Source organism: Phytophthora cinnamomi (assembly GCF_018691715.1).
Source record: "Phytophthora cinnamomi strain GKB4 chromosome Unknown Contig99, whole genome shotgun sequence".
Lineage (NCBI taxonomy): Eukaryota > Oomycota > Peronosporomycetes > Peronosporales > Peronosporaceae > Phytophthora > Phytophthora cinnamomi.
In genome coordinates this window covers 925,200-950,905 of record NW_027151032.1, presented here as the reverse complement: position 1 = coordinate 950,905, position 25,706 = coordinate 925,200, and the positions used below count along the sequence as shown (strand labels likewise).

The 25,706-nt window shown below is 55.8% G+C and overlaps 8 protein-coding genes across 9 annotated transcripts; 4 read left to right on the top strand and 4 right to left on the bottom strand.

The window, feature by feature from the left end:
• Nucleotides 1–3,130: 3,130 nt before the first annotated feature.
• IUM83_08579 (1-phosphatidylinositol 3-phosphate 5-kinase) lies at nucleotides 3,131–5,155 on the top strand (the record flags this gene model as incomplete). The annotated part of the gene is made up of 1 exon (XM_067932961.1): nucleotides 3,131–5,155. The coding sequence occupies one exon, from the start codon at nucleotides 3,131–3,133 to the stop codon at nucleotides 5,153–5,155; it is 2,025 nt and encodes a 674-aa protein (XP_067783381.1).
• A 785-nt stretch (nucleotides 5,156–5,940) lies between these two features.
• IUM83_08578 (uncharacterized protein) lies at nucleotides 5,941–7,086 on the bottom strand (the record flags this gene model as incomplete). Of its 2 annotated transcripts, none has more annotated exons than XM_067932959.1 (1): nucleotides 5,941–7,086. In XM_067932959.1, the coding sequence occupies one exon, from the start codon at nucleotides 7,084–7,086 to the stop codon at nucleotides 5,941–5,943; it is 1,146 nt and encodes a 381-aa protein (XP_067783329.1). The 2 variants fall into 2 exon arrangements, with proteins under 2 accessions (XP_067783329.1, XP_067783328.1); XM_067932960.1 differs by having other exon boundaries at nucleotides 5,941–6,951.
• A 3,659-nt stretch (nucleotides 7,087–10,745) lies between these two features.
• Nucleotides 10,746–11,600, top strand: IUM83_08577 (YggS family pyridoxal phosphate enzyme; the record flags this gene model as incomplete). The annotated part of the gene is made up of 3 exons (XM_067932958.1): nucleotides 10,746–10,913; nucleotides 10,985–11,446; nucleotides 11,526–11,600. 3 exons carry the CDS (start codon nucleotides 10,746–10,748, stop codon nucleotides 11,598–11,600), a joined length of 705 nt encoding a protein of 234 aa, XP_067783420.1.
• A 36-nt stretch (nucleotides 11,601–11,636) lies between these two features.
• IUM83_08576 (60s ribosomal protein l21-1) lies at nucleotides 11,637–14,025 on the bottom strand (the record flags this gene model as incomplete). The annotated part of the gene is made up of 8 exons (XM_067932957.1): nucleotides 11,637–12,382; nucleotides 12,448–12,886; nucleotides 12,955–13,134; nucleotides 13,212–13,295; nucleotides 13,373–13,435; nucleotides 13,514–13,581; nucleotides 13,694–13,889; nucleotides 13,981–14,025. 8 exons carry the CDS (start codon nucleotides 14,023–14,025, stop codon nucleotides 11,637–11,639), a joined length of 1,821 nt encoding a protein of 606 aa, XP_067783380.1.
• A 354-nt stretch (nucleotides 14,026–14,379) lies between these two features.
• On the bottom strand, nucleotides 14,380–14,862 carry IUM83_08575 (60S ribosomal protein L21-1; the record flags this gene model as incomplete). The annotated part of the gene is made up of 1 exon (XM_067932956.1): nucleotides 14,380–14,862. The coding sequence occupies one exon, from the start codon at nucleotides 14,860–14,862 to the stop codon at nucleotides 14,380–14,382; it is 483 nt and encodes a 160-aa protein (XP_067783327.1).
• A 613-nt stretch (nucleotides 14,863–15,475) lies between these two features.
• On the top strand, nucleotides 15,476–17,317 carry IUM83_08574 (putative pre-mRNA polyadenylation factor; the record flags this gene model as incomplete). The annotated part of the gene is made up of 3 exons (XM_067932955.1): nucleotides 15,476–16,617; nucleotides 16,727–17,063; nucleotides 17,306–17,317. 3 exons carry the CDS (start codon nucleotides 15,476–15,478, stop codon nucleotides 17,315–17,317), a joined length of 1,491 nt encoding a protein of 496 aa, XP_067783326.1.
• A 14-nt stretch (nucleotides 17,318–17,331) lies between these two features.
• IUM83_08573 (putative ATPase (PP-loop superfamily)) lies at nucleotides 17,332–19,818 on the bottom strand (the record flags this gene model as incomplete). Its single annotated transcript, XM_067932954.1, has 4 exons — nucleotides 17,332–18,877; nucleotides 18,946–19,037; nucleotides 19,139–19,322; nucleotides 19,424–19,818. 4 exons carry the CDS (start codon nucleotides 19,816–19,818, stop codon nucleotides 17,332–17,334), a joined length of 2,217 nt encoding a protein of 738 aa, XP_067783324.1.
• A 210-nt stretch (nucleotides 19,819–20,028) lies between these two features.
• On the top strand, nucleotides 20,029–25,666 carry IUM83_08572 (arf guanine-nucleotide exchange factor gnom-like; the record flags this gene model as incomplete). Its single annotated transcript, XM_067932953.1, has 7 exons — nucleotides 20,029–20,139; nucleotides 20,213–20,276; nucleotides 20,347–20,711; nucleotides 20,797–21,206; nucleotides 21,283–21,652; nucleotides 21,719–24,384; nucleotides 24,475–25,666. The coding sequence occupies 7 exons, from the start codon at nucleotides 20,029–20,031 to the stop codon at nucleotides 25,664–25,666; spliced, it is 5,178 nt and encodes a 1,725-aa protein (XP_067783323.1).
• Between the last annotated feature and the right edge of the window lie 40 nt (nucleotides 25,667–25,706).

Below are 25,706 nucleotides of genomic sequence, written 5' to 3'. Positions count from 1 at the left end.
TGCTCACAGAACGCAATGGATGCTGCTGCACGATGTGGTCATCTAGATGTCGTCAAATGGCTGCATGAACACCGCACAGAGGGGTGCACAGCAGAAGCGATGGACGGCGCAGCTTGGTTTGGACATCTTGATGTTCTCCGCTTTTTGCATGAAAACCGCGTTGAAGGGTGTACTCGACGAGCGGTGCGCGATGCTGTGATCGGTGGCCATGTCAAGATAGCCCAGTGGCTGGGACAGAACTACCCGCAATGTCAAGTGAATTAGTGATGCGAAATTTGGCCGATATTCGGAATGAGCGAAGATTGATCAGTCTACTTAGGTACTACTGCTTGAGCTAGGAACGACAATCATTATGACCAGAAGACCATTGATGGTGTTCAGCCGGCCGGTAGACGAATCCGCACAGAAATCCATGTAATGAAGCGTACATGTGTGGTGTTATCATAATAGTAAAAAAAATACTTGCTCCAGCCTTGATCACTTCTCTTTCGTTTATTCACGTAAATGCATGTATGTGACGAATGTCACCAGTCTGCGCCAACGTGCGGAACGCCTGTCATTCGGACCCATTCCTCTCAGGGAGAACGACCGCACACAAAACTACTACATAGAAATTGGAACCGTACTCGTTTTGATCTCAAAAATGGTGTATCGGATATACAGTGGAGTGGTGGCCACGTCATGATAGGTTGTCATTGAATCCAGTGTCATCCGATGGCGATAGCGATGCTGCTTTAAAACTAGCTGCAAGTTTCGAGATACAAGTTGTGAAATGTAGAACAAAAAGCCTTTGCAGGGACTTCTCAAGCCCACATTACTGGAGGGGTGCAATCGATATCAGTGGCGACAGAGCTACACCATTATTAATCGGTGAGGAGACCAGCAGTCATGTTCGGCGATCACTATGAAGCAAACCGTCGCAAAGTACTGGATGCAGGAGCTCCATACGCATGGGGCTACGTGCGCTGGTCCACTCAACCCAAGCAGTAGCTCGGTGGTTGCGACCGTCATGCTACTTCTTGCACCACCGCTTCCTATGGCAAGCCAGTACGCATAACGATAGAGAGGGTTAACACGTTGCATTGAGAGAGAAGAGAAGCAGCTCAATTTGGATTTTGATTTGACGGCTTGCCACGGAGGACTTCTGGTTGCAACTGCTGCTTGCATGCCTGCCAGCCTCGTGTAGTCCACAATGTTGTACGCATGCAAGTTGCATTCATAGCGCGGCGGTGCTTTGTGACGCATCGGCAGCAGTCGGCGCCCCGACCTCAGAGGATGAGCTATGATGAGGTCTGGACCTCGCCGAGGTAGCCGGACTGCACGCTGCACGTGCATTGTTGTCACCCTTCGAGCGGGCTCCGGCGTGCATCATGCGCATCAAAGATGGACAGCCAGCGAAATTGTGGTGACTACAGTGCTGAAGATCTAGCAAGTATCCCATCAACAGTGTAAGACCTTCGCTATTGCGAGCACGGACTGCTTTGGGACAGATAGACGATCACAGTTACTAGATAGTTGTAATATACATGTACAGACAGGCATTACTATGTAGAAACCATAATGCATGTTAAACACGACTACAAATTCGCCGAAATCAACTTCAACACGGCGACGCACGCGAGATCTTGAGCAATAGAGAACTTCTTACATGTACAAAGTACCAGAGCACACAAACCATCATTCCAATTCAACAGCAAGCACGCCTTCCCGGCAAATAGCCTGGATCAAACGCACATACACCAGTCATAACAACGGTCGCTGCAAGCCAGATAGAGCTCCGGAGCCGCTAAGGCTCGCGTGAATTGCATGCCCGTTGAGGCGACAGTGAAACGTAGCATTTTCAGCGTGCAATGGACACTGGTACGATGCTGCTCTCCATCTGGAGGTCGAGCTTCAGCAGATGCCCTCGAGTTGATGATTCCCTCCACTGGCGTTCGTCCGCGTGCTACCTCGTTGGGTGGGCGAGGCTGCCGGTGTCACTGCTTGCTGAGCAACATCCTGCACCGAATACTTTGTCACTGCAGTAGTGTACTGTACCAGCTCCGAAGCATCCCACGAATCCGAGTTCCAGACAGAGTATGCACGGGGTCGTGTCCAGAACCAGTAGTGTAGAGTAGTAGGAATGACTTCGAGTGCCCTGCCGCAATGCGGCCCGCAGCAGGCATCAAAGCGTTCCTACAACCCTTGAAGTGTCCTGCCATGGAGCAGGCAAACGTGGCCAACACGCACGCGTCTTACCGAACCCATCCCCGGCGCTTGGAATCAACAACCCCACTCGGAGGCGCTCAACAAATTGTTGAGTCTCCGGGCCGCCGACCAGGTCCAGTCTCGACAACGTCGGCGAGCTGTTGAACGGCGACAGCCGACTGCCCCATCTCCGTGCAGCGGATCGTCTCTGGCTGCCAACGACTGCCGTGCGCCGGGCAAAACGCGGCCGTTAACCCACTTGGTCTACCAAAGGAAGAAGAGTTCTTCGACTCACAGGATTCTGGTGCATTCATCCGCTTTCGCGTTGCTGTAGTCGTGCGCGACGAATTCCCTCCGTTACATATCCATTCGCTGCAGATTTGCAGTGCCTTTAAGCTCCCTAAAACACAGTGATGCACCCTGTCGTAATGTTACCGCCGTGCCTCCTCCTCGTGAGCTCGAAGATTTTCCCCAGTAAATGGTGGGGATGGTGTCGAAATAGTCGCAAACGCGGATAGGCATACAAACTTCAAGTATAATGTCTGACTCGTCTTGTCTTCTTGTCTGTATCTGGACTGTTCAGACTCCTTCTCCGCCAATCAAATAGCAGATACCGTGACGAAATGTCCACCTCGGCAGTTGTCGCCGAATCGAAGATGGACAATCCCGCCCAGAACTTCGCCAAGAGCTCCAAGAGTTCACTTCGCTCGCCCCCGCTCTGCTCGCGCTTCAGGGGCTATCCAGTTCTGCCGCCTGATCTTGCGCCTGTATCAATGACGGCGGGGGATCCAGCAAGCAAGCCGGCAAGCCTGTCACCTCGGCTCGAGGCTCGAAGCCCGAGGTGCCGACGGGAAACTCGGACGTCAGCACCGCGTGTTCGTGCCCGAGCCTTTTCTGCATTGTCGGATCACCCGTGCTAGGCAAAGGTGCTTCCTGACCAGATATGAGCAGCGCGCAGACGTCGTCGAGGCGCTCCAATAGCTCGGACAGTGCGTCCACCGTCGCCGGGCCTGTGAGCGTGGCTGGCACCACCAACGGCTATGGCTTCCGCAGCGCCGGTGGCGATGCACTGTCCATCGAGATGCAGTTCTTGAACCCGCGGAGGCGCTTCCCGCTCGCGGACGAGTTTTTGCCGGCTGTGCACGTGACGGAGGAACAGGTTGAGGATCTTCGCGAGACGTGCGAACAGCTCACAGCCGACGCGCTTGAGCTAACCAGCATGTTCGCGTGGGAAGACAGCAACAACAACGACCTCGTGAACGAGCATCGCGACCAGTGGAAGGTGCACTACAAGCGCCCGCATGTGACGCTGTACCGCAAGAAGCGCGACAAGGACGCGGCTGCGGACGAGCTGGAGGACTCGACGGGAGACAGCAACGGCGGCTTGCGCCACTACGTGGTGAGCGGCCAGATTCACGATATGTCGCTGGAGGACGTCGAGTACGGGCTGTACTGTGATGCTACGCTGGACGAGCGCGCCGTCATGACGGACTTGTATCGAGAGCTGTTCCTGGACGCGGCGGTGCTGCGCAGTTTCGAGACGCAGACACCTGAGGATCCATTCCACTTCTTCGGCATCAAGTGGCTGGCGCACCTCAGTCCAGCCGACAAGTTCATATCGCCGCGGGATTTCGCGTTCGTGGAATACTCGCGGAGAGTGGCGGGCCCGAAAGGCGAGCCGCTGCTCGTGAAAGCTCAGCAGTCGCTGGGTCTTGAGCACGTTGATGCCATGAACCGCCGCGAGTTCGACCTGGTGCGCGCTCAGATGAGCTGCACGACGGTGTATCGCCACGACAAGCGTGCTAACAATGTGCAGGTGATCGCGCGCGGTTATCTGGACCCGTGCGGGAGCGCGCCAGCTCTTATGACGCGATCGTTTCTCACCCGCTTGGCTCCTACGTTGGTCGAGGTTGAGCATAGTGCCGACGTCAAGTACATTATGCGCCACGGTTTGGTGCTCCCCAAGGAGCAGTTTTTCGCTCGTCGTGAAGCGCTCAAGGCTCACGGTCGCCACCGTCTGCAATGCACTGCTTGCGGTAAGCGCTTTGGTCGATTGAAGCGCCATTTGACTCAATGCCGAGCGTGTGGTGAAGCAGCTTGCGGTCGGTGTCTCATGACGTACACGTTGTGCCTTCCGCATCACGAGTGTCGCAGTGCAGAACACCCGAGTGCTGTGATTCCGGAACGCTTCTGTCTACGATGTCTATACTCTGGTCGACTTGACCGCAAGGGCCAGCGCATGGACGACTTCTTGACCGGAGGACGAATCGGCCCCTCTGCTCCGTCAACTACAGTCCCGACTGTCGATGACGATGACGAGGCTGACGATGACGATGTATCTGTCGTGGAATTCGCGATGTTAGGCGACGGCCCCGGTAACCCAATGCACGCCGCAATTTCCGAGGCCCAGCGCTTGCAGCGCCTGAAACAGCGCTACTTGGAGAACGAGAAGCGTAAGTATCTCAGTGGCCACCAGCAGACTCCAGTGCAGAGGATTATCATGGAACAGCAGCACCAGATGCACCACTACGAGCAGGCAACACGCAGAGCTAAACGTCCGCCGATAACTCGGACAAACAGCCAGCCGATGCTCAACGGCTCTGTTGGCTCTTCATCCGTTTCGTCGGCACACAATTCCGTGTCCTCGGCGTACAGCTCGCTGTCTATGACCAGCTCTACGTATTCGTCTGCAGAAGCCGCAGCTGCAGCCACCGCTGCACTGCAAGCGACCACCGGTTTTCACGAGATGGAGCACTCAATCGGTGAACAAGAGGCCTTATTGCGCTCGCTTCAAACCGAATATGCAAAACTAAGCGTGCAGAGAGCCGCACAGCGCTCACACTCAAATCCGAGTTTCAACGCGCAGCAGATGCGTGACAAGCGGTTGGCTGAGTGGGAGGCTGCTGAACGTTCGCAGGCCATGGCGCCGCCGGCATCAACGTTTGATCAGTATGACATTGATGACTAAGAAGTCGTCTTGAGCACCACCAGTAGTAATAGTTAGTAGATTTTTCATGAGTTACGGCCGCAGACGGCCAAACCTATAAATTCGACGAAATTTGTGTTATCTATTGTCCGTCTATCGCTTTTGTTTATCCGATTCAGTTATCTGTACAATAGAAGACGAAGTCCCGATTAATCCGAGGCCTCAGTATACACAGCGGAATGGGTCAGACGTGTTCCTTTCAGTAATGGTAAAAATGAAATACTTGCGAGGAGATCCAGCTAAGACATTTCCATTTTCAGAACCCACAGCTAAAATCTGACAGCTCCAGTGGGCCAGCACGCGACTCGAAAGGGAGAATGCAACAGTGATGTTTGAATCGAAGCGGCTTGGTTCCTGTTTATCCCCACTTATTGCATTTTCGGTGGTCTTGGACGTAACTCACATCATCTTTGCGAGGCGCGGTTGCCTCTCCGATAGCGACCTTAATCTGCTCCATGGTGAACCGGTCCCACTTATTGAAGATTTTGTGTCTGAAGGCTTCGCTTCTCTCCATGAGGCTCAAATGCGTGCTGGAAAAAAGGCTAGCATCGAATATTACTGTTTTCCAGTCATTAGAGACTTTATACCTGCCACCAAGAACAACAAATGTAATGCCTACGATTGTTTTAAATACACACGAACGTATTTACGGAAACACAAACCAAGAAATGGAGTTCTCTAAATCAAGCGCATACAATTTCAGATGCTAGGAAATCTTGGAATTGAAGCTTCACTGACTTCCTGTTGGTTTCATAAGGAACAGTCCGTTATTGCATCTGCGCCTTTATCGCGATTGTGAACGGTTCGTACGGCGCTTTGAAGTCGATTCCAAGGGTCTGCAGGCGATCACTATCTCTTTCCACATATGAGGAATACGCCCCCGTGTGTCGGACCTTCATGAAAATATTGCCTAGCCTCAATCCGCGCGTGTCTTCCGGCCACGGCTCTTCATTTGGCACAACGAAGTCGACGGGCACCCAGCCATGACCATGAATTTCGCAGTAGGCCTCGAGCGCTGGCATGATTCTGTAGGTCCACCGGTCGTCTTCCGGGTTCCAGACAAAACCGACCTCCTTCAACTTGTCCTTGTCCCGCTCCGCCATGTCATCGTAATTGCCTCTGCAGCGCATATTGGCGACAGTAGCTCCCAGTCTCAGCCCCCTCGTCAGTCTGGGCCACTTGGACGTGTGGGGCACCACGAAGTTAAAAGTCACGTTGCAGTGTCCGAACTCCTTCTTGAACGTCGCCAGCGCCGGAAAAATCTTCGTGTCCCACATGCGCTCCCTCCACCTCAGCGTGGAGAACTCGATCTTCTCCAGCTCTTCCTCGGACGCATCCCGCTGTGCTCTGTACGTATCTGCGTACCTCACGCTCATGATGGTCTGTCCAAGTCTGAAGCCCCAGAGCACCTTTGCCCACCGGTCGTCGTCTGTCGGCACCACGAAGGCGCTGGGCACGTCGCTGTGGCCGTTGATCTCGTAGTATGTCTGCAGCGACGGCAGCACCAGCACCTCCCACTTGTGCTGCCGCATGTCCCACGGGAAGTCGAGCGCCTCCAGGTCGTTCAGCGTGAAGAACGGCAGCTTCTTGCCTTGTTGCCTCAGCACTCGCAGGTTCTTGCAGTGCATGCCCAACGGGTAGCCCCAGGCCTCCACGGGGTAGTTGGGGTCCCCGTAGGGCACGACGAACTTGAGCGGGACCATGAGGTGCGTCTCGGTGGCCAGGAACGATTCCAGGCTCGGCGCCACTTTTTCCACCCACGTGCGCGCGCTCCACAGGTCGATGCGGCAGACACGGCCGCGCGAGGGGGTAGTGGACTCACTGAAGCATTGGATGGCGCTGCGTTGGACCCCTGGGAGGCCCTGCACGCGACGTACGGAGCTGCCGCGGCCAGCGAGCAGCACGCGCAGCATTTCGTTCAGTATGTGGCCAAGAGCTCAGGACACGGACTGGAGGCTAGAGGTACGGAATGGGGTGTGTGCACTTTGTGGAATTGAGTGGTGTGACATACATAAAGGGGTGAAGTTTGTGAGTATTTTCTGTTTGTTTTCAGGTTGAAGTGAAGTACGCACATAGCTTTCATGTTGTGCTGGGTCTCATGTTGGTTTCGTTGTTGTTGTTCTTGCTTTTGCTACCATGGGACAGGAGCTTCATGGGGGGCTGGCAGTGCGGTGATGCTGGTGGCGGTCGACGTGTGGACTATTTTGGAGGCTGTATGGGAAGTGGAGGTAGAGAATTTCGATGGAGCGATCGCAGCTCCAACGGACTCGGTGGATTTCGGGGAGAATGGGAGGGGGTGGTCACTTCGCTACTCGACTTCAGCGGTTCACACCCACCACTAGCCCACCTGGTGTGTCTTTGGAAGGCTCATCGCCGAAGAAAGCCAAGACAGTAACAATGATGACCGAGAGCAACAACCTGCTGTACCATCCGAACGATGCTGCGTTCGACCGACTTGATGAAATGGAAGGCGGGGCACTTACGCGATATCCTGTGTTGAGGTCGGTTCCAGTCCCGGCTCCGCGACCGTGGAGCACCCGCGGTGCGATCGCGTTGCTGGTTGTTTGTGGTGTGGTCTTCGGCGTCATTGCGGCCGTGTCAATAGGTGGGGCACCGGGTTCAAGCGACACCGCAACTACAGGGGACCAAGCCAACGCAAACATTGGAGAGACACCGGTGATGAACGGCTCAGGTAGTCTCGGAGCCACGGCTGTAGCGAGTGGATCATTGGAGCATGATGGCTCCAACCTTGACTCTTCTGCGGATGAATCAATTGATAGCTCATCCGATGGTGCTTTGGATGATGTATCTGCACCAAGTGCCGCCAGCACAACTGAAGGATCTGAGTATGCTTGGTTCAGCAGCAACTCCTCCTCTAGCTTTGAAGATGTGGTTGCTAACCCGTTTGAAAATTCCACGATCGACTCACCACTGGATCCGTTTGAAAACTCTGGATCGGATGCAGCCGAGTCACACAGCGTGTCGGCAGACAGTATGCAGAAGGTCGTCGTCTCGGGGTTAGATTCCGCTTCTTTGGATAGCTGGCTCGATGACTCATCGGATGGCACCGGTTCAGATGACGATGATTCTGCTGCTGACTGGGACAGCGTATCGCCAACCAGCGCTCTGTCGTCCCAATCTGAAGATAGCTCACTCGGGTTTTATAAACCAAACAAGCTATAGAGAGTTTTCGTTCGTCAATTACTCGCCGCTGCAAGTCCGCGTTTCGTTTTACCTATATGCAAATACAAACGAAATCTCTCCCCTACCAATTGGGATCCAAATAGGTTACTCTACATGTAGTATCATCAATTATACTCCTATAGATTTAGTGTACGTGCACAAGGATTCATGTCCCTGCAACTAAAGTCAGCAACTGACTTTCTTTCCCCTTTCGAAGTCAAGTCCACTATTTCCTGCCAAAATACTCGACATGTACCACTACCGCCACTCAACATCGGTGAACAATTGGAAGATTAGAGCCTACGCTCGAGTCCGACCACCTGCAGCCTGTTATCGTCTATCGAGACTGAGGTAGTTCACCGTATCGGTGCACAACTAGTGATAATAAACCTACCCAAGCCACGCGAAAACAGCCAAACGGGTGTTCGAGTTTCAACTTTACTATTTCTTTTGCCAGCAACTACGTATTCATGCACAAGCTAGAGGGTTCATTTCACCTGGAGGTAAGTTTATATTTGATCGAGTGCTAGTGGTTTACTGTAGTGAAGAAGTGGTCTTAGGAGCAAAACTCGAATGTCGGATAGGACGATATAGTACATGTTCAATCCGCTAGATCGTGTCCAACCACCTTTTTAAAGAGCTCACCGGATATCTGAATGGCTGCAGTTGAGTGTTTACAGATCGCAAGGCATTGAAACGATAATAACGTTTCCATGCCAACGTACAGGACAACGATAATATCGTTCTCCTGTTATGTAAGGGAAAACTCAATTAATACAACAGGAAAACAGGAAATCACTGAAGTATACGACCTCCGTTTTGTGACGATGATGGTGAAACACCAATACAATCGTCATTCATTCAAAATCCGCCTTACAAACGTTCATTTCATTTGATTCCAGCGCTTTCATCACTGGTCTCCCATGAACTCTTATCCCCCCCTGATTCAGGTCAGGCATTTAGCTTAGCTGCGTACGTACTCTTTGCTTTGGGTGCGTTTCAAATCGGAGTTCAACTGATGTACGCAGGACTATCTGCATCCCGCAAGGCCGTTGAGCCCTCCGACATCGCGGATTATGACTTGATTATAGCATGGTTATATAGGATGATGGTGTTGAGCGAAATCACATCTACCATACCTCATAAATGAAATGTTGAAGACATCCTGAATGACATTCTTCTTCACGTTAAGAGGTGCTCTCAGCTTGCAAATATAGCTTTATTCTTGTTAAGACTCAGCTACGTAATTTCAAATGTAAATGCGCGGATGCGCTCCTTACTCGAGCGATTCAGCCGTTTGATTCAGGAGAAGAGAGCTGTATACTACGCTAACTGAAAAGGTATCGGAGAAGAAAATTCACAATGGAATCTCTACGATCACTTACCCAACACAAAGCAGCGGCGGCTTTGATCATTTTACGTAACCAACAGGAACGGAGATCATTGCGATCTCCCTACGAATACGCAGTAGATTCATGCTGCTCATTGAATCGGATCCTCGTCCAGCTGGAGCACGACGGGAGCGACCCATTCACTGCAACGGAGATCGAGCTTGAGTGTGAAAGGTCGATGATTCTGGGTCAGTTTGACTTCGGAGACGCTTGGCTGATCTGGCGTGGTCGAGGATATCAGCCCCTCCTTCCCTGGACTCTAGTAGCAGACGCAGATCCTTCTTCACACCCCGTAGCTCTGCCTCCAGAGCTTTGTTCTTAGCGTCGATGGCCCGTAATTTAGAGCCGAGGGCTTGCTGGTGCTCGTGCAATTTGTCGCGGATGTCCGCTAGAAGGTCGTCCACCCGGTTGCTCAAATACGATTTGACTTCAGCGAAGGCAGCGGCGATCAAGTGGTCGGCGACGGAGAATACACGTCTCGCTCCCAACTCGGTAGTCCCCCGCGAGATTTCCTCTCCGCCAACTCGAACCGAGCAATATCAATGGCTGGTACGCTTCGCACGAAGGTGCTGCACCGCGGACAGACTAGCAGTGTATCAACGGACTTTGAGCAGTAGCCCCACCAGCCCCAACGCTACGAGAGTGTTGTATAATTCTCTACAAAATGGGAAGTCCACGTAAATGATGAAGTCGAATTTAGTTTTTTTACGCCACATTACCTTCAGTGTTTGGAGCAACCTAATTGATTTCGTATCAGTCTTCCTCTACGGAGCTCGACATTTTCCGCACGACCCAGCGTATGGCGCTGGACTCTCGTTGAACGTGCCTGTGGGCCAGCGACGCACATGGAATCTGGGGGCATCTCGTCAGTCGTCTACAACTTCAACTTCGTGTCAATGATAATTGATCACTACAGAGCGTGTCGCCCGAAGGTCTCCCGAATGTCGCTACAAATATTCTAACATGGAGTAAAGCGATTTTATTTTGCTAGAAAAAAGATGGCGGTGGCGAAGAACCTGCTGGCGGTGCGGGCCAAGGTGGCGGAGGCTGTGGCCAAGAGCGCGCGGCAGCAGCAGTGCACGCTGGTGGCTGTGAGCAAGACCAAGCCACTGGAGGACCTGCAGGAGGCCTACGAGGCCGACCAGCGCCACTTCGGCGAGAACTACGTACGCATGTTTGCCACATTTAGATGTACTCTTCTTTGTTTGTGGCACTGATACCTTTATTTGTGGCACAGATCCAGGAGCTGGCGCAGAAGGCGCCGCTGCTGCCCGCGGACGTCAAGTGGCACTACATCGGCCACGTGCAGTCCAACAAGGCCAAGCCGCTCGTGCGGGACGTGCCCAACCTGTTCGTGGTGGAGACCGTGGACTCCATCAAGATCGCCAACGCGCTCAACAAGGCGTCGGGCGAGTTCCGCTCCGAGAAGCTCAACGTCATGGTGCAGGTGAACACCAGCGAGGAGGAGCAGAAGTCGGGCATCGACGCCGACGGGTCCGTCGAGCTGGCGCAGCACATCGTGGCGTCCTGCGAGCACCTGAACCTCACGGGGCTCATGACCATCGGCCGCTACGGAGACACCACGTCCGAGTGCTTCGATCGCCTCGTGGCCTGCCGCAAGCGCGTGGCGGAGGCCATCGGCAAGGCTGAGACGGACCTGGCCCTCAGCATGGGCATGTCGGGCGACTTTGAGCTCGCGGTGAGTGCGGTGTTGAGCTGAAAGTGATGGTGGTTGGAGCGAGCGGTTTGGCTGATGGTGACTTTGTTGTGGATTTTAGATTTCGTGCGGAAGCACCCACGTGCGCGTGGGGTCGACCATCTTCGGCGTTCGCAACTACGCTAACAAGGAGTAGACAGAGCTCGTGTGTTGCAATCTGAATTGTCTTAGATTAGAGCAGATCAAACGCCAAAGCAGATTGCAAGTCGAGGCTGTTGTGCATGTTGTTATCCGACCACCTCGCGGCTGCGCGCCTTGCGTCCTCCGTCGCTATGCACTCGCTTGCGGTGGGGTCGTTCTCTTCTTTTTGCTGCAGATGGCGGTCGATCCTTTCCTTTTCCTGGCGCACGATGTCCTCCATGTCGATGTAGGTCGTCTCCGGCTCGTCCGGGTACATCTCACGCCACGTTTTGCCGGCCTCTTTAGCCTTCTTCTGCATGTCCTCAACCTCGGCGCGTCTCTTCTTGCGTTTGTCTTCCGCTTCCTTCGCTTTTTGCTCCCGTTCCATCCTCCGCTGCTCTAAAATGTGCATTGACATCATATCCTTGCGGTGGAAGCGGTCCTCTGGAAGTTCTTCGTCTTCCATAACGGGATCCCATCGCGGTGTAGTTTTCGGCGAAGGCCCATTTCCAAGCGATGTTTCGTTCGAATCGGCAGCATTGGCAAGGTGAAACATCTCTACAAGCGACTTGGGCTTTGGTGGAGCAGAATCAGTCGCCGACGCTGTGTTGTCTTCTGCGTTCTCAGCTTCATTTTCCTCGTCCAGCGCTCGTGCAAGCATCCAGGGAGCTGATCCGCAGTCAGGTCCGAGAGTATCCCATGACTTGTCGATTGTAAGCGTTAGCTCCATCGAATTGCGGGATCGATCTAAGCAAACCCTTGCCGACTTTACTTCCACAGGATACGGAAGAAAGATTTCTGGGAGACGTTGTAGCGAAAGGTTAGTATCTGACACACCAAACTGAACAAGAACAACTCCTTACCTAAATCGTGGTGAGTAGTAGCTTTCACACTCAAAAGCTCAGCTTGCAGCTCCAGGTCGATATCACTCGCAGTCTTCACTTCGTTCTCGAATCGAACGGAGACGATCAACTGTTGGCCCGCCTGCTGAAGAACTTCAGGCGACAGTGGTGTGCTACCCTTCATCATGGACGGGAGTCTAGAGCAGGCCGTGCGCTCGCTATTGTGTCTTTCAAACACCTCGTAGTGCGCTGTAGCCGTCTTCGGTGCGCTCGGTCTCTTAGACGATTTCTGAGCGCCAGGCTTCGCGCTATGCGTCTTCTTAGACGCAGCCGAGCTGCTCCCGGCAACTTCTTGGATAATTGGTGCTTGTGTTTTACGAATATAGTGTTTTGGTGGGGGGAGGTCGCCACGGTACGTCAGCCGCGGTAGCTTGTAGCGATCATCAAGCTTGATTTTGTACTGCGCGAGATAGGTAACGTTAGGTTGGTAATAGCTTGTCAAAGTTCATGAGCTACACTCGTTCGTACCTTTTGATCAATGTACTCGATCGCCAGCTCACACACAAAGTTGCGGAAGGCACCTGTTTTGTCTGTTTGGCAATCCTCGACGACCTTCGTGTTTACTGCGACATCAAAAGCCAGCGAGCTAACCCCCTTCTTATCCTTCACCTCGTGAGGGGCACCCAGACTCAGTGGCACATGAATTCCCTAAGGGAAAGGAAACGCACACGAGACATCGATTAGGGATGTCCACTTCCCAATATCAATCAAGAAAATTGTCGAACCTCCTGCTCCTTGCCCTCATCGTCCAGCTTCTTCTTCTCCGAAAATGCCTGGATCTCGTCGGCGTACACTACGTTCACAAAAACCTGTACCAGCCATGACGGTCACTGGGGTCAGACAATTGGCGACCTCTCATTTCACACCAAGAACCTAGCCGTTTTACCTTTTTCTTGCTCTTGACGTCGTTCGTCTTCATCACGAAGCCAGGCGTCACATCGATGTACATCTACAAGAAGTAAAATCAGACGACCATTTCTGATGTGTTCGTGTTGTGCCTCCTGCGCAGCCAAAGAAGCAACCGTACCCCTTCCGGCGTCACCTTCAGGCCGTCCTCCCCCATGACCTTGTCCCCGGGGAACCGTGGCTTGAAATCTGGCCCCCGTCAATTTACGCAGGAGTACACCACCACAACCAGGTTAACATCACTCCAACGTGCACTCTCTCACCCACCCCAGCGCATCTCGCGACAACCAGCGCTTTGCACCTGGTGAATTGGCATCCGCTCCTGCACGGGCCCCTGCAGAGCTCTTGAGCATGTCGAAGAGCGCCGCATCCGCGTCACCTTGCGGCGCACCGCCCCCAGTGTCAGGTCGCAGTCCGGCAGCCTGCAGCTGGCTCTGCATCGTGGCGATGAACTGCTTGTAGCCGTCCGGGTCGGTCTTCTCCAAATTGTCCAGCCACTGCAGCACAAGGCGGTGAGACGCTGTTCCTCCCCACTCTGCAGAACTCTCAGCAGTGCTGCTGTTATCCATCGACAGCGGGCCCACGTACGTCCGCGTACTGCTCCATGGCCGCGTCGTCCATCGGAGCGTCCATCGTCGCGGCTGGTGAAGAGTCACGAAATGTGGAAATGGCTCGGATGTCGGCGATCGCAGTCGTCTCTGTAAGTACGATAAATGGGCGGAATATGACTACACTAACGTAGGCCAAGCACTGGAAGTGCAGCTGAATGATGGCTGTACATGCAGTTCACGTGTCAAGTCAAGTGCAGGTGGATGGACGATCGAGAGGACGAAAGCACACGTAAGAGACAAAGAGCGGAGGACGCCGTGGATTCGACTCGTTCTTTCATTTAGCCCAGCTCGTTGGGGTTACGACCGCAGCGACCGACTGCGCAAGGCCCCAACAGCGCGTCGCAGCAGTGATGCAGAGAGAGAGCACCGGAGCCGCTTACATCAGGTCCACGAACGGCTGCGCCGCCATGGTGATGGGCTGGGTGCCCTTGGCCTTGAGCGTGTAGGCGGCCTTGGGCTGCACGGGGGTGCGCTTGATCTGGGCGCGCACGCCGGTGGTGCGGGCCTCCTTCTTCTTCAGCTCGTTCTCCTTGACGCGCGTGAGGAAGCCCAGGCGGCACTTGGACTGGTGCACGTGCTCAATGCGCACGTTGATGTGCTTGTGGATGATGCGGTTGCCCACCACCTTGTTCACACGCACGCCGACGGCACGCTTGGTCACGTTGTACACGCGGCCGGTGCGGCCGTGGTAGAACTTGTGGGGCATGCCCTTCTGCACGGCGCCGTTGGCCTTGATGTCCACGTAGTCGCCCACCTTGAACGTGCGCAGGTACGTCGACATCTTGATCATGCCGCTCTGGCGGAACGGGCGCGCGAACATGTCGCGCGTGCGGGCGCGGTAACCGAAGGAGTGCGGCATCTTTGACTAAACTGCAGCAGCACAGGCAACAATCCCCGTTAGCAACGGCGCTTCCACTCAGAGCGCTGCGAGGCCTGCGTTCGACGTGGGGAGGGGCAAGCGGAGTCGGCTGCAGTGGGGCGACAGCGCCGCGATCTTTCCGGGACGGAGGCATCTCTCCCCATTGTCGGCCTAAAAGTCTTGAATCGCCTGTATCTCCGTCAATTCCTGCTCGTAGCGGGCGCCTCCGTCCCGGTTCCAAGCGCAGCGTCGATCGCGCCCCACTGTTCATCGCTGGCCGCCCCCCTGGACGCGTCGGCCCGTATCATATCACAGCACAGCTCAGCATCGCAGCCGCTTACCTGCAAAAGTCGAACGAGACAAGAAGAACTGCGTGAGTCGGCGAGGCTCGGGGCGCCGTGCGGGCCGCGAAACTATTGGCCGCGGAGGCGCCAGCATACAAAGCGCCAGTGTAGGCGGCCGCGAGCCAATCACCAGCAAGAAACCACTCACTTTCATGCTCCGGCTAGGTGCGAACCCACACGGCGGGTCGGGTTCAGCTGTTGAAAACCCGAGTGGTGTGCCGCACACCAACTCGCGACAACGCTCGGCGGCGCTCATATCCTGGCGCAGTATGGAGGACGAGGACTTCGGCGAGGATGTGCTGGTGACGACGCAGCGCGGCGGCGCCGGCGTCAAGGAGGAGGCCAAGACCGAGGAGTCCCGGGCCACGTGGGAGGCCGGCCAGCCCGCGCCCGTCAAGGCGGAGAAGCCCGGCGACGACGAGGACGAGGACGAGGACGAGGAGCTCTACGGCGGCGTCTCCATTCAGCTCAACGCGTCCGCCACGTCGCAGGCGGAGGCGGCCGCGGCCTCCGCGGCGGCGGGCCACGTTCCCGCTGGCGGCAAGGCCGGCGACGACCCGGCGGCCGACTCGGACGAGGACGAGGACGACGAGGACGTGGCCATCGTGCTGAGCACGGACCACGCCGGCAGCAAGCCCACGCTGCGCTTCACGGGCGGCGGCAACCGCTACGTGTGCGGCAGCTTCGGTGGAGCGCAGCATGGCGGGCCCGGCGCGGCTGGCACGGGCGCGGCGGGAGCGAGCCAGGCCGGGGAGCTGGGCGGCTCCGCGGCGGACGGAGTGGACGACCTCGCCATGTTCGGCGGACGCCGCACGGCCTTCGACGTGGACATCGACCTGCTGGAGGACCGGCCGTGGCGCAAGCCCGGCGTGGACATCTCGGACTACTTCAACTACGGCTTCGACGAGCACAGCTGGAGGGAGTACGCGGCCAGGCAGCTCCGGCTCCGGCGCGAGCTGGCGGTGGAGAAGTCGAGGGAGCAGGCGTCCAGGCAGGCCGTGAGCGCGGCCAACCAGCAGCAGGCGATGCGGGAAAGAGATGCCAAGATGCAGGGAGGCCCGCGCGGGGTCCCCGGACAGATGAAGCAGGAGGGAGGGGACGACCAGAATGGAGGCCGGCCCGGAGACTGGGGGCCCGGCATGCCGCCCATGGGCGGCGCGCCGCCTCGAGGCGGGTTCATGGGCGGCCCACCTCCGCGCGGATGGCACCCTGGAATGGGCCCACCGCCAGGCTTCATGGGGCAGCAGAACTGGAATGGGCCTCCGATGGGCGCGCCGTGGGGATCAGGGCCGGGGAGAGGGCCGCCTTGGATGGGTGGCCCTGGCGGTGGCAGAGGCCGGGGCGGCCGCGGCGGCTTCGATGATCGAGGCCGCAACGAAGACCGCGACGACAGACGGCAGGGTGGCGGCAGGTCGAGAGAGGCGAGTCGCGACCGCTCAAGATCCCGGGATCGCCCACGCCGAGATGAATCGCGAGGCAGTGGACGTCGGGACGGTGCTGGAGGCAAAGATGCCAACGAGAAGGACCAAGGTCGCGACAGAGACAGAGAGCGTGGGCGCGACCGTGATGCTGGACGAGACCGCGACGCTGGGCGTGACCGCGATGCTGGACGAGACCGCGATGCTGGTCGTGATCGTGATCGCGACAGAGGTCGAGAACGAGATCGTCCTGGTAGTGCTCGGGAACGCGACCGTAATAGTGGCCGCGATAGAGATCGTGACAGTGCTCGCGGACGTGATCGCGATGCCGGTCGCGATCGAGACCGGGGGCGCCCTCGAGAGCGCGAAGGTCGTGGAGGACGTGGAGCTGGAGGCGATCAGGAGAAAGAGCGAGGCGGCCGAAACCGGGGAGAGCGAGGTGGGCGCTCGCGGTCCCGGGAGCGTGATTCTCGCAAGCGCAGGGGTCGGGACGAAAGCGCCGGAGGAAGCCGCGGCCCCGGCGACCAGCGTCACAAGCGGCGGCATTAGACGACAGAAAGACGGCAAGACAGCGATCACAGCATGGCTAGGTAGTGCTTACCACGATATCAAAAACAAAATGCTAAGTTGCAGTTACCCTTGGTGAGGTGTTGCGGTACTCAATTGTTGTTGTCTAACAAGCTTTCTATCTGAATCGAGGCAGGCGCCTAGATCTGCTTGTGCAGCCACAGCTCGGTCTCCAGCTTATCCAGGTCCTGTGCCGTCACCTGTAACGCGATGACTGCATCACCCTGGATGGCATCCACAGGCACGAACGTCATGCCCGGCATGCTGTTGACCTTGCCTCGCGCTGTAACAGTCTCGAGGTACACCTTAGCTAGCTCCACCTCGCTTGATAAAGCTGATGCCACGTAGAATGTGCGCACGTGAATCACGCGGTCCCAAGGCATCAATGCTTGTACCAGGCTATCTAGCACGCATGTCCAGATTCCTTCTGCAAGCGCCTTTGCCAATGCTCGAGTGTCTGCATGCATTCCTTCGCTTTCTACTGACGCGGTACACACGATCTGGCAAAGCGCACGCGGGACCATACCGCTTTGCCAGTCGAAGCGCAGGTTCTTTGAACGATTCGTACGCGTAAGGCTGCGCGGAACCAGGTATTTGAGCGCGATATGGGTGAGCGCCTGAAGTTCCACCTCCACGAGAGCATTTCGCGGTAAGCGAGAGAGCTGCACTACCAGCAGCGGTGCCTGCTTTACGAACTCCACGCGGGCTTCGTTCTTGTCGACGTCCTCGTCGCTCTCATCACTGTCGTCGACAGACTCGAATTCATCCTCCAGCTCGGCGTTAGTCAGAAGGTGGCGGCGGCAGTCAAGAAGCAGGCGTTCACGAACCTCGCGGTCATCAGGATCTCCGGTGGTGTAGATGACACCGGAGCAAACATGGCGAAGGTTCGACTGCAGCGCCTCCAGCACACGGCAGGCGTTGCGAAAGCATTGGGCTGTTTGAGCAGCGTGGTCGCCTGGCACGAGATTCATTGTCTGAGGGTGCAGCGCAATTTGACCTGCCAGTAGGATAAGCGCTCTGTGCAGAACGTTGGCTTGGCTGTACGGTCCGATGCAGCACGGAGCCCAAGCCGAAATGCTCTTCACGTGCAGGACGTCGCGACGCACACGCAGGGGCTGCAACTTCTGCTTGCCACTGCCACGCAACGCGAAGCAGTCCATTAGTACGCGGGCGGGGACGTTTGCCAGGTCCTTCACTTCGACGCAGCTACGGGACGGCGGCAAGTTTTGCCCGAGATATCGGATGTACTCGGCGTTGAGCTCACCGAATGTGGCCATATCCTGGACGTACAGATGTACGAAACACACGTCCGCTAGCACCATGTTCTCGCTTTTGAGAATAGCCTCCACCTGCGCAACGACGTCCGCCATTTCTTCCTCAAGAGAGATTGACGCATCGCCTGCCCTGCTGCTCATAATTCCGGACAGGTGCATCTGGTCGCGGAATCGACCAAAGGCGGGCATGAAGTCTTTCGCAGACTGCGGGGTCAGTGCCAGCACGGTGGCCGGCTTCGCATACGTCGTCGTTGCGCTGGCTGTCGGTTGAACAGACGAAGGCTCCGGGATCCGAGAGGCAAGCTGCGACGGGTCCGACGGCTCCTTCTCCTCGAGGTGGCACTTGTCGATCGACAGGAAGGCCACAGGCGCGACGTAGTCATCCGAGTGAAGCACAGTGTGGCTCTCGTCACTGCATAGTAAGAACGTATCATCAGTACCCAAAGCCGTAAAGTTATCGTCACAAGCAAACAGACTTACATGACGATGCGCTTCTTGAAGAGCGGGCAGTCGAGCGTAAAGGTCTCGTACTCGCCTCCTTCTCCGCAGACATTCATCTGATACTTCTCTTTCTGCAGTACACATGAGATACAAAACAGCACGAGAGACATCACGACATCGTCCAAAAGTCAGCAAACGGTACAGGTCAAATCGCCGCGCTGCAATCGCTTACCAGCATCATGAGTTGTGGCTGCAGCTGCGCGATGGTCTTGCCCAGGTGTCTCTGCGGCTGCAAGCCGATGGACGCCACCTTTACGAGGATAGCCTCCATCTCCGAGTCGATCATCTCCTGCAGCAACTCCGTCTGCTCGCGGCGCCACAGGTAGCCCAGCGACGTGAGGCCCAGCCTCGAGCACCTGCTCAACCGACCACCAACAAATTTCAGCAAAAAAGTAAAAAAAAAAAAGTGAGACGTCAATGCAACCAAGCAAGCAACAGCAGGTGCACCTCTACGCACACGTTCTCGACCCGGTTGCGCTGGTAGCTGGAGAAGATGGCGCCCGTGCAGACGCCCTGCACGCCGGGGAACTGCTGCTTGACCTTCAGCAGCAGGCGGAACAGGTCCTCGACCTCGTCGCCCGCCGCCGACTCGTGGTAGTCGATGTCCGTCTTGACCGCCGTGCCCGTGATGGCATCGGAGACCAGCGGCAGCTCCATGCTCTGCGCGATGAGCGCCACGGCCTGGTGCCCCACGCTCTGGAACATGAACGAGTCGATCTCGGCGTCGTCCGCCGATAGCTCCGCGGGCGGGTGCAGGTGCGCCAGGCACGCGATCTCGTGGCCGAAGCGCACGCACTCCATCATGGCGTAGCAGCTGTCCTTGCCGCCGCTCACGAGCGCCACCACCTGCATGGCTGCTTCAATGTACACTACGGACGAGTCCTGCCTGCCTCGGGGAGCGACTGTGACACAATGGCGCAATGGGTCATTGATGCGTTGGTCGTCGTCGAAGTGTAGCCATCTCGTCTTCACGCAACGTGTGCGCCACACCAGATAAGGTGTCGCACACCAACAGGCGATCGTGCTGTTGCGGCACTTCTCCGACTAGGTAGATTGCGAGAGATGGCGGCGGCGCGTGCCGTGCTGCTGAGCGACATCCAGAGCGTGCTGAGCCTGGCGCGGCGGCGCCACGGCTTCCTGCTGTCCGGGACCGCCGGCCAGCGCTCCAAGCAGGTGCTGTTTCCGCGTGGTTGCGGCGTAAACCGCGCCTACATCCAGGGCTAATTTCGTGTCGTTCTGGCCGCAGGAGAGCCCCCTGGCCGTCTTCCAGAGCTTCTCGCTGCTGCGCGGGCGTCTGCTGCGATGCGAGAGTACGTTCGGGCCCTTTGGCAGCGCTGGATGGCCCCGCTTTGACGCGTTTCCCGCCCTCTTTGCCCCCAGACATGGCCGAGCTGTCCCCCGTGGCCGTCGTCAAGCCCTTCCTGGACGTGGTCCGCCACGAGCACGCCAGCAGCACCGTGACGGGCGCGGCGCTGCAGGCGGTGGTGAACTTCCTGCACGCGTGGCCCTGGGGCGACGTCAGGGACCAGAACGCGGCCGCCGACGCCGCGGCCGACATGGTGGACGCCGTGAGCCACTGCCGCTTCCAGGAGACGGGCGTCGAGAGCGACCAGAACGTGCTGGTGCTGGTGGTGCACGTGCTGCACGCCGTGGTGCGCTCGCCCTGCGGCGCGCGGCTCTCGGACCACGCCATGTGGCAGCTCGTGGAGTCGCTCTACGCGCTGAGCCGCGGCAACCGACACGACGTGCGTGCTGCTGCCGCTGCCCTGGCTGGCTCAATGTCTTGTGGGGTAGATTAATCGGTTCTGTGTGTTGCCTTGTGCTGGACAGCCGCACATCACGCTGCCGCTGCGATCGACGGCGACGAGCTTCCTGCACGACACGGTGGCCTTCATCTTCTCGAACCCTGCGATCTACTCGGACTTGGCTCCTGCTTCGGCGCCGGCAAATGCAGGCTCGGAGCCTCTCAGACCGGGCTTTGGGCTGCCCTGTGCTGTAAAGATTGTGGGCTTTTTGTGCCAGAAGCTGCACCAGCGGAACTTTGTGCCAGCTCCAGCCCCGGACGCACCTGCAGCCAACACCGGAAACACGACCAGTCGGCGTGAAGTGCTGCTGTCGTTCACCTTGCTCCAGCGCGCGCTGATCGCGTGTGACGCTGACCTGATTACCGGCGTGCCGTCGCTGATGCTGTTTATTAAAGACGACTTGTGCAGCGCCATCCTACGGTACTGCCGTCTCGGGTACGAAAGATTCTGTCCGGGCTGCATCACAATTTCTAGTTATTTTAATGAGTTATGTCTCTCAATGATCTGTTAGGGCTTGCGCGGAGCTCAAGATCCCGGTGGTTTGTCTGGAGCTTATCAGGCTGTTGTGGTCGAAGCTCCGCTCCGAGCTCAAGATGCAGGTGGAGGCGATATTCAACGGCGTGTTCTATCACACGATGCATTGGAGTCTCGCGAACATGGATGTAAACAACCCAGGCTTTCCGCGTGGAGATAATGCGTCCGGACCTGCTGGAGATGCAAACAACCAGGCCAGTGACAAACCTGTGACGACGGTGGATGCAGCACTTGATGAATTCTCTGGGGAAGTGCTGTCGAAGAGCCGACTGTACAACATTTCGTTTGAAATTTTGGATTGCCTCGTAGACCTACTGGCGGAGGCTACTCTACTTCCAGACTTGTATGTGAATTACGATTGCGACGGCAACCGTTGCGACCTGACACAGAGTTTATTCGATCTGCTGTCGCAGGTTGCTCAGCAGTCTCATGTTGCGTGCTTTGAGTCGCACGAAGAAACTCACTTTCTGTGGGCTCAGGCTATCGGCGAGATTGCTCTTCGTGGAATGTTCAATGCACTGTATGTTGTGCATCTTCGAACGCACCCGGAAACGCCTGTTGTGGTTGGCGAAAGTAGCAGCCCACCAAGTGACGAAGAAATTCGCGAGGATACGCTTTTGGTGGATCAAGAAGTGGAGCCTGCGTCTATAGATGGCGATACATTCGCCTCTGCAGAGGTGCTGTTCAAGAAGCGCCAGCGCAAAAAGTTCTTTCAGCATGGCATTCAGGAATTTAACCGGAAACCGCTCGCGGGAATCAAGTATTTGCAACAGAACACGTTCCTCCCAACACCACTTGACAGCATGTCGCTCGCAACGTTCCTGCGTTCACTCCCACAAGGGTTGAACAAGAACGCGGTGGGTGTGTACTTGGGCGCAATGGGCAAGGAGGTCAAGGGGTTTGAGAAGACTGAGATACACGAGGCAGACACAATGAATTTCCATCGAGACGTACTAACCAACTTTGTGCGGTCGTTCAACTTCGAAGGCGAGAGTATTGTCACCGCACTGCGCATGTTTCTTGCGAGTTTCCGTCTTCCTGGAGAGGCGCAGCAAATTGACCGCATTCTCAATACTTTCTCCCTGCAAGTGTATGAGCAGTGCCGAGAACGTTTCCTCATGGCGTCAGTGGATGTGGCGTATCTGCTATCGTTCAGTCTAATTATGCTGAATACGGATCTGCATAACCCGAACATTCGAGCCGACAAGAAAATGAAGTTGGTTGACTTTATCAGGAACAACAAAAACTATGGTCAGGAGGTTTCCAAGGGCTTAGATTTGCCAGAAGACTTTTTGACAGAATTGTACGACACCATTGCGAAGGATGAAATCAAAACGTTTGAGGATGGCGGTAAGCACGGCGAAGTGACTAGTGATCGGTGGAAGGATCTGCTCAATCAGGCAGAAAGTGACCCACGCAACTCACGCTTAATTGTGCACCATCCCTCGTTGCACCTTCGATCATCCAGTACCCCTCGTCAAATTGGCGTTGTCCAAGGCGTATCGTCGCCTCTAGCACCTGATGCCATGCGAACGATGAAGCAGGCCAGGCTTACGAAGAGTGCATCTAGTCCAGCTAATGGACTCACCGCAACGGCGGTGAAAAGCGGGACCTGGGAGCAACAGGATGGTTTTGACGGGCTTGTACCCCTCTATGCTTCGTCGGGTAACCAGTACGACCGCCACATCTATGAGCTGATTCAACAAAGTCTTGTACGAGCTTTTAGCAGCGTATTCCAGCAATTTGTCGTGGATTCACAAGCGAAAGATGCAGCGCGCGGTGAGGACCTCTCTGTCGGCAGCAGCTACGAGATGCACTACGTGCCCCAGAAAAGTGCACTCCAGCTTGCGTGCAATGGTTTTGTGCTATGTGCAGCGGTGGCATCCAATTTGTCGCTTGCAGAGCACTGCAACGCACTATTTATCCGTCTTTGCAAATACACGGCACTGCTATCGTCAGACATTTATCCGGCGGGATACAATGGGCGTGAGAATGGAATCTGGGTGTATTGCGACAATCAAAGTTCCCCCGTCGCGACGGCAGCCGTGCTAAAAATCGTCAGCACGTGCAGTTTGGCGCTTCACAGTCGCTCGTGGAAGTACTTCTTCCATGTCGTAAGCGGTTTACGGGAGTTCCACGTTCTGCCGTCTAGGATTTTGTACCCCAGTGATGAGATGAGTTTAGAGCTTATGACTCCAGATGAACGGTTGGAGTTTATTGACTTGGTGTACCAGAACAAGGAGGAGCTAGAAAGGAGGATTGCGCTTAGTGCTCAAGACCTGGATGGTAGTGACGGCGATTCTGGTGGTTTTTTCAGTGGTGTTGCTTGGCTGTTGTCAGCACTCGACTCCAACCTTGGCGGCTCTACGCCGGGATCTTCTACACCGACCAAATCGCATCTGTCTCCTGGTTTCGAGCAGTATCAACTGAGTCCAGCTGAACTAGCGTCGCACACCGAAGACCTTGTGATTGAGGGTAAGACACCGAAGAAGCAGCCATCGGACGGTGAACAAGATCCGAGAGGTGATTTTGGCACCGATTTATGGATCCGAACGACATTGCAACCGTACCGTCTTGAATTTTTGATGGAAGACGTGGCAAGCTTACCGTCCCGTGCTCTGGCTGAAGTTATTGAAGCTCTCCATGATGAAATACTTTATGTGCTGAGAGGACCGGATGATAAGGAGTCACCAAAGGACCGAAAGAGATCCACAAAACTCTCGCTCAGTCAAGGGGGTTGCGTTTTATTTGAACACTTGCTGAGTCAAGTGATTGCACTGAGCGGCTCTCTCTTTGATGGAGGGGCAGACGATGAAGATGGAATCTCTGCAGTGCTAGAAGCTCACTACACCCAAATCTTGGAGTTTTTGCGGCCAGTTCTACTCACCAACCACAGTCCTAGTGGACTCACGTACGAAAACGCGTGCTTCTTGCTGCACAAGTCGATCAACGGTTTGTTTGCCTGGGTGACACGTACTCGTAGCGAAGCCAACGGACTGTTATTGATAACCTTCCTGAGCACCTTGATGGAAATGAGCGGTGACGACGAGCTCATTCGACCGTTCCTGACGTCAATTATGTGCGGATTGGATCGATATGTAACATTGGTGCAACCCAGCAACCTTCACTACTCTCGTATGGATTGGCTAACGATCTGTAATTTGATCAGCTGGTCTGTTGGGATGCCACACGCGGCCTCGCGTGCTTTCGGACTACTTGAGCGACTTGTGACGGAGAAGATCTGGAATGGAGACGGGAACGACATTCTCATCAGTGATTGCTACACGAAGATGATCATGTTCGCGATGAAGGCTCGCGACCCACATGACTCATGGGCGCCATCACGCCCCCTCGATCTGCTGCTTTTCATGTTCGACACGCTGCGTCCTGATGCAACCAATTACGTTGAAGAGCGCTTGCGCTTCTTGGGCGGGATGGCTGTCGTATCGAGACATTTGTTGTTGAACCAGATCAAGCAAGAACTGTCCAACGAGATTGTTGTTGCCGCCATTGAGGGGTTAAAGCATATGCTCCGCGAGCACGCGGGGACGGAACGATCATTTAAGGCCATCGCCTGGTTGGATGTTCTTCGATACGGGCTTGTTCCTGTCGGTTTTGATTTGCTAAATGACGGTGGACCCAAATATTCCGGTGGAGCGATGCATTTCGGAGAGGATGAAGAGGAAACGAACTCTCCCTTCTTGTATTACCGGCGACAGCTGCCTTCCTTCGACGGTGATAACACGTCGAAGCATCCTACTGCTCCGCAAGCGCACACCGAATCCAAGGGACCGACTGGTCGTCGCCGGCGACCATCAACTATGAAAGACCCGCTCGCTCTACGACCACATGTGGTAGTGGTTCAATTGCTCTCTCTTGTTGTGTGTGAAGAGCTGACAAAGCTGCAGACGTGCGCTAAGTTCCCGGCTGTATGGGAAGATGTGGCCGAGCTGCTAGTAGGTTTGCTGGAGCACACCGCCATGGAAAACCCTCCATCCGCAGGGGAGGGAGCAGCAAGCGGGGAGGTACTGATTGCGGCGCTGGAGCGTCGAAGCGTGTTATCAGCGCACGAAGAGATTCTCGAGCACAGCAAGGGTATTATTCGTCGCTTAACCATGGTTCAGGACGAGGAAACGAAAGAAGCTGAAGAGGAGAAGGAGGCTCCAACCGGCGAGCTTACGCAGCAGTCTAACACTTTGATGCAAGTGCTTGAGGAAAAATGCCGTTCTCATCCGGATTTGGTGGAACAACTTTTCTCGTCGAAGGATGACGCTGGATCTACTGGCGGGCGCACTCCTCCGATCGAAGAAGTTGATGGAGAACACGCTGAGGAGCAAAACGACAGTGACGAGGCGAGCTAAGCATTGCTGTGGAAGGTAGTGGATTAATCTTTGTCATAGA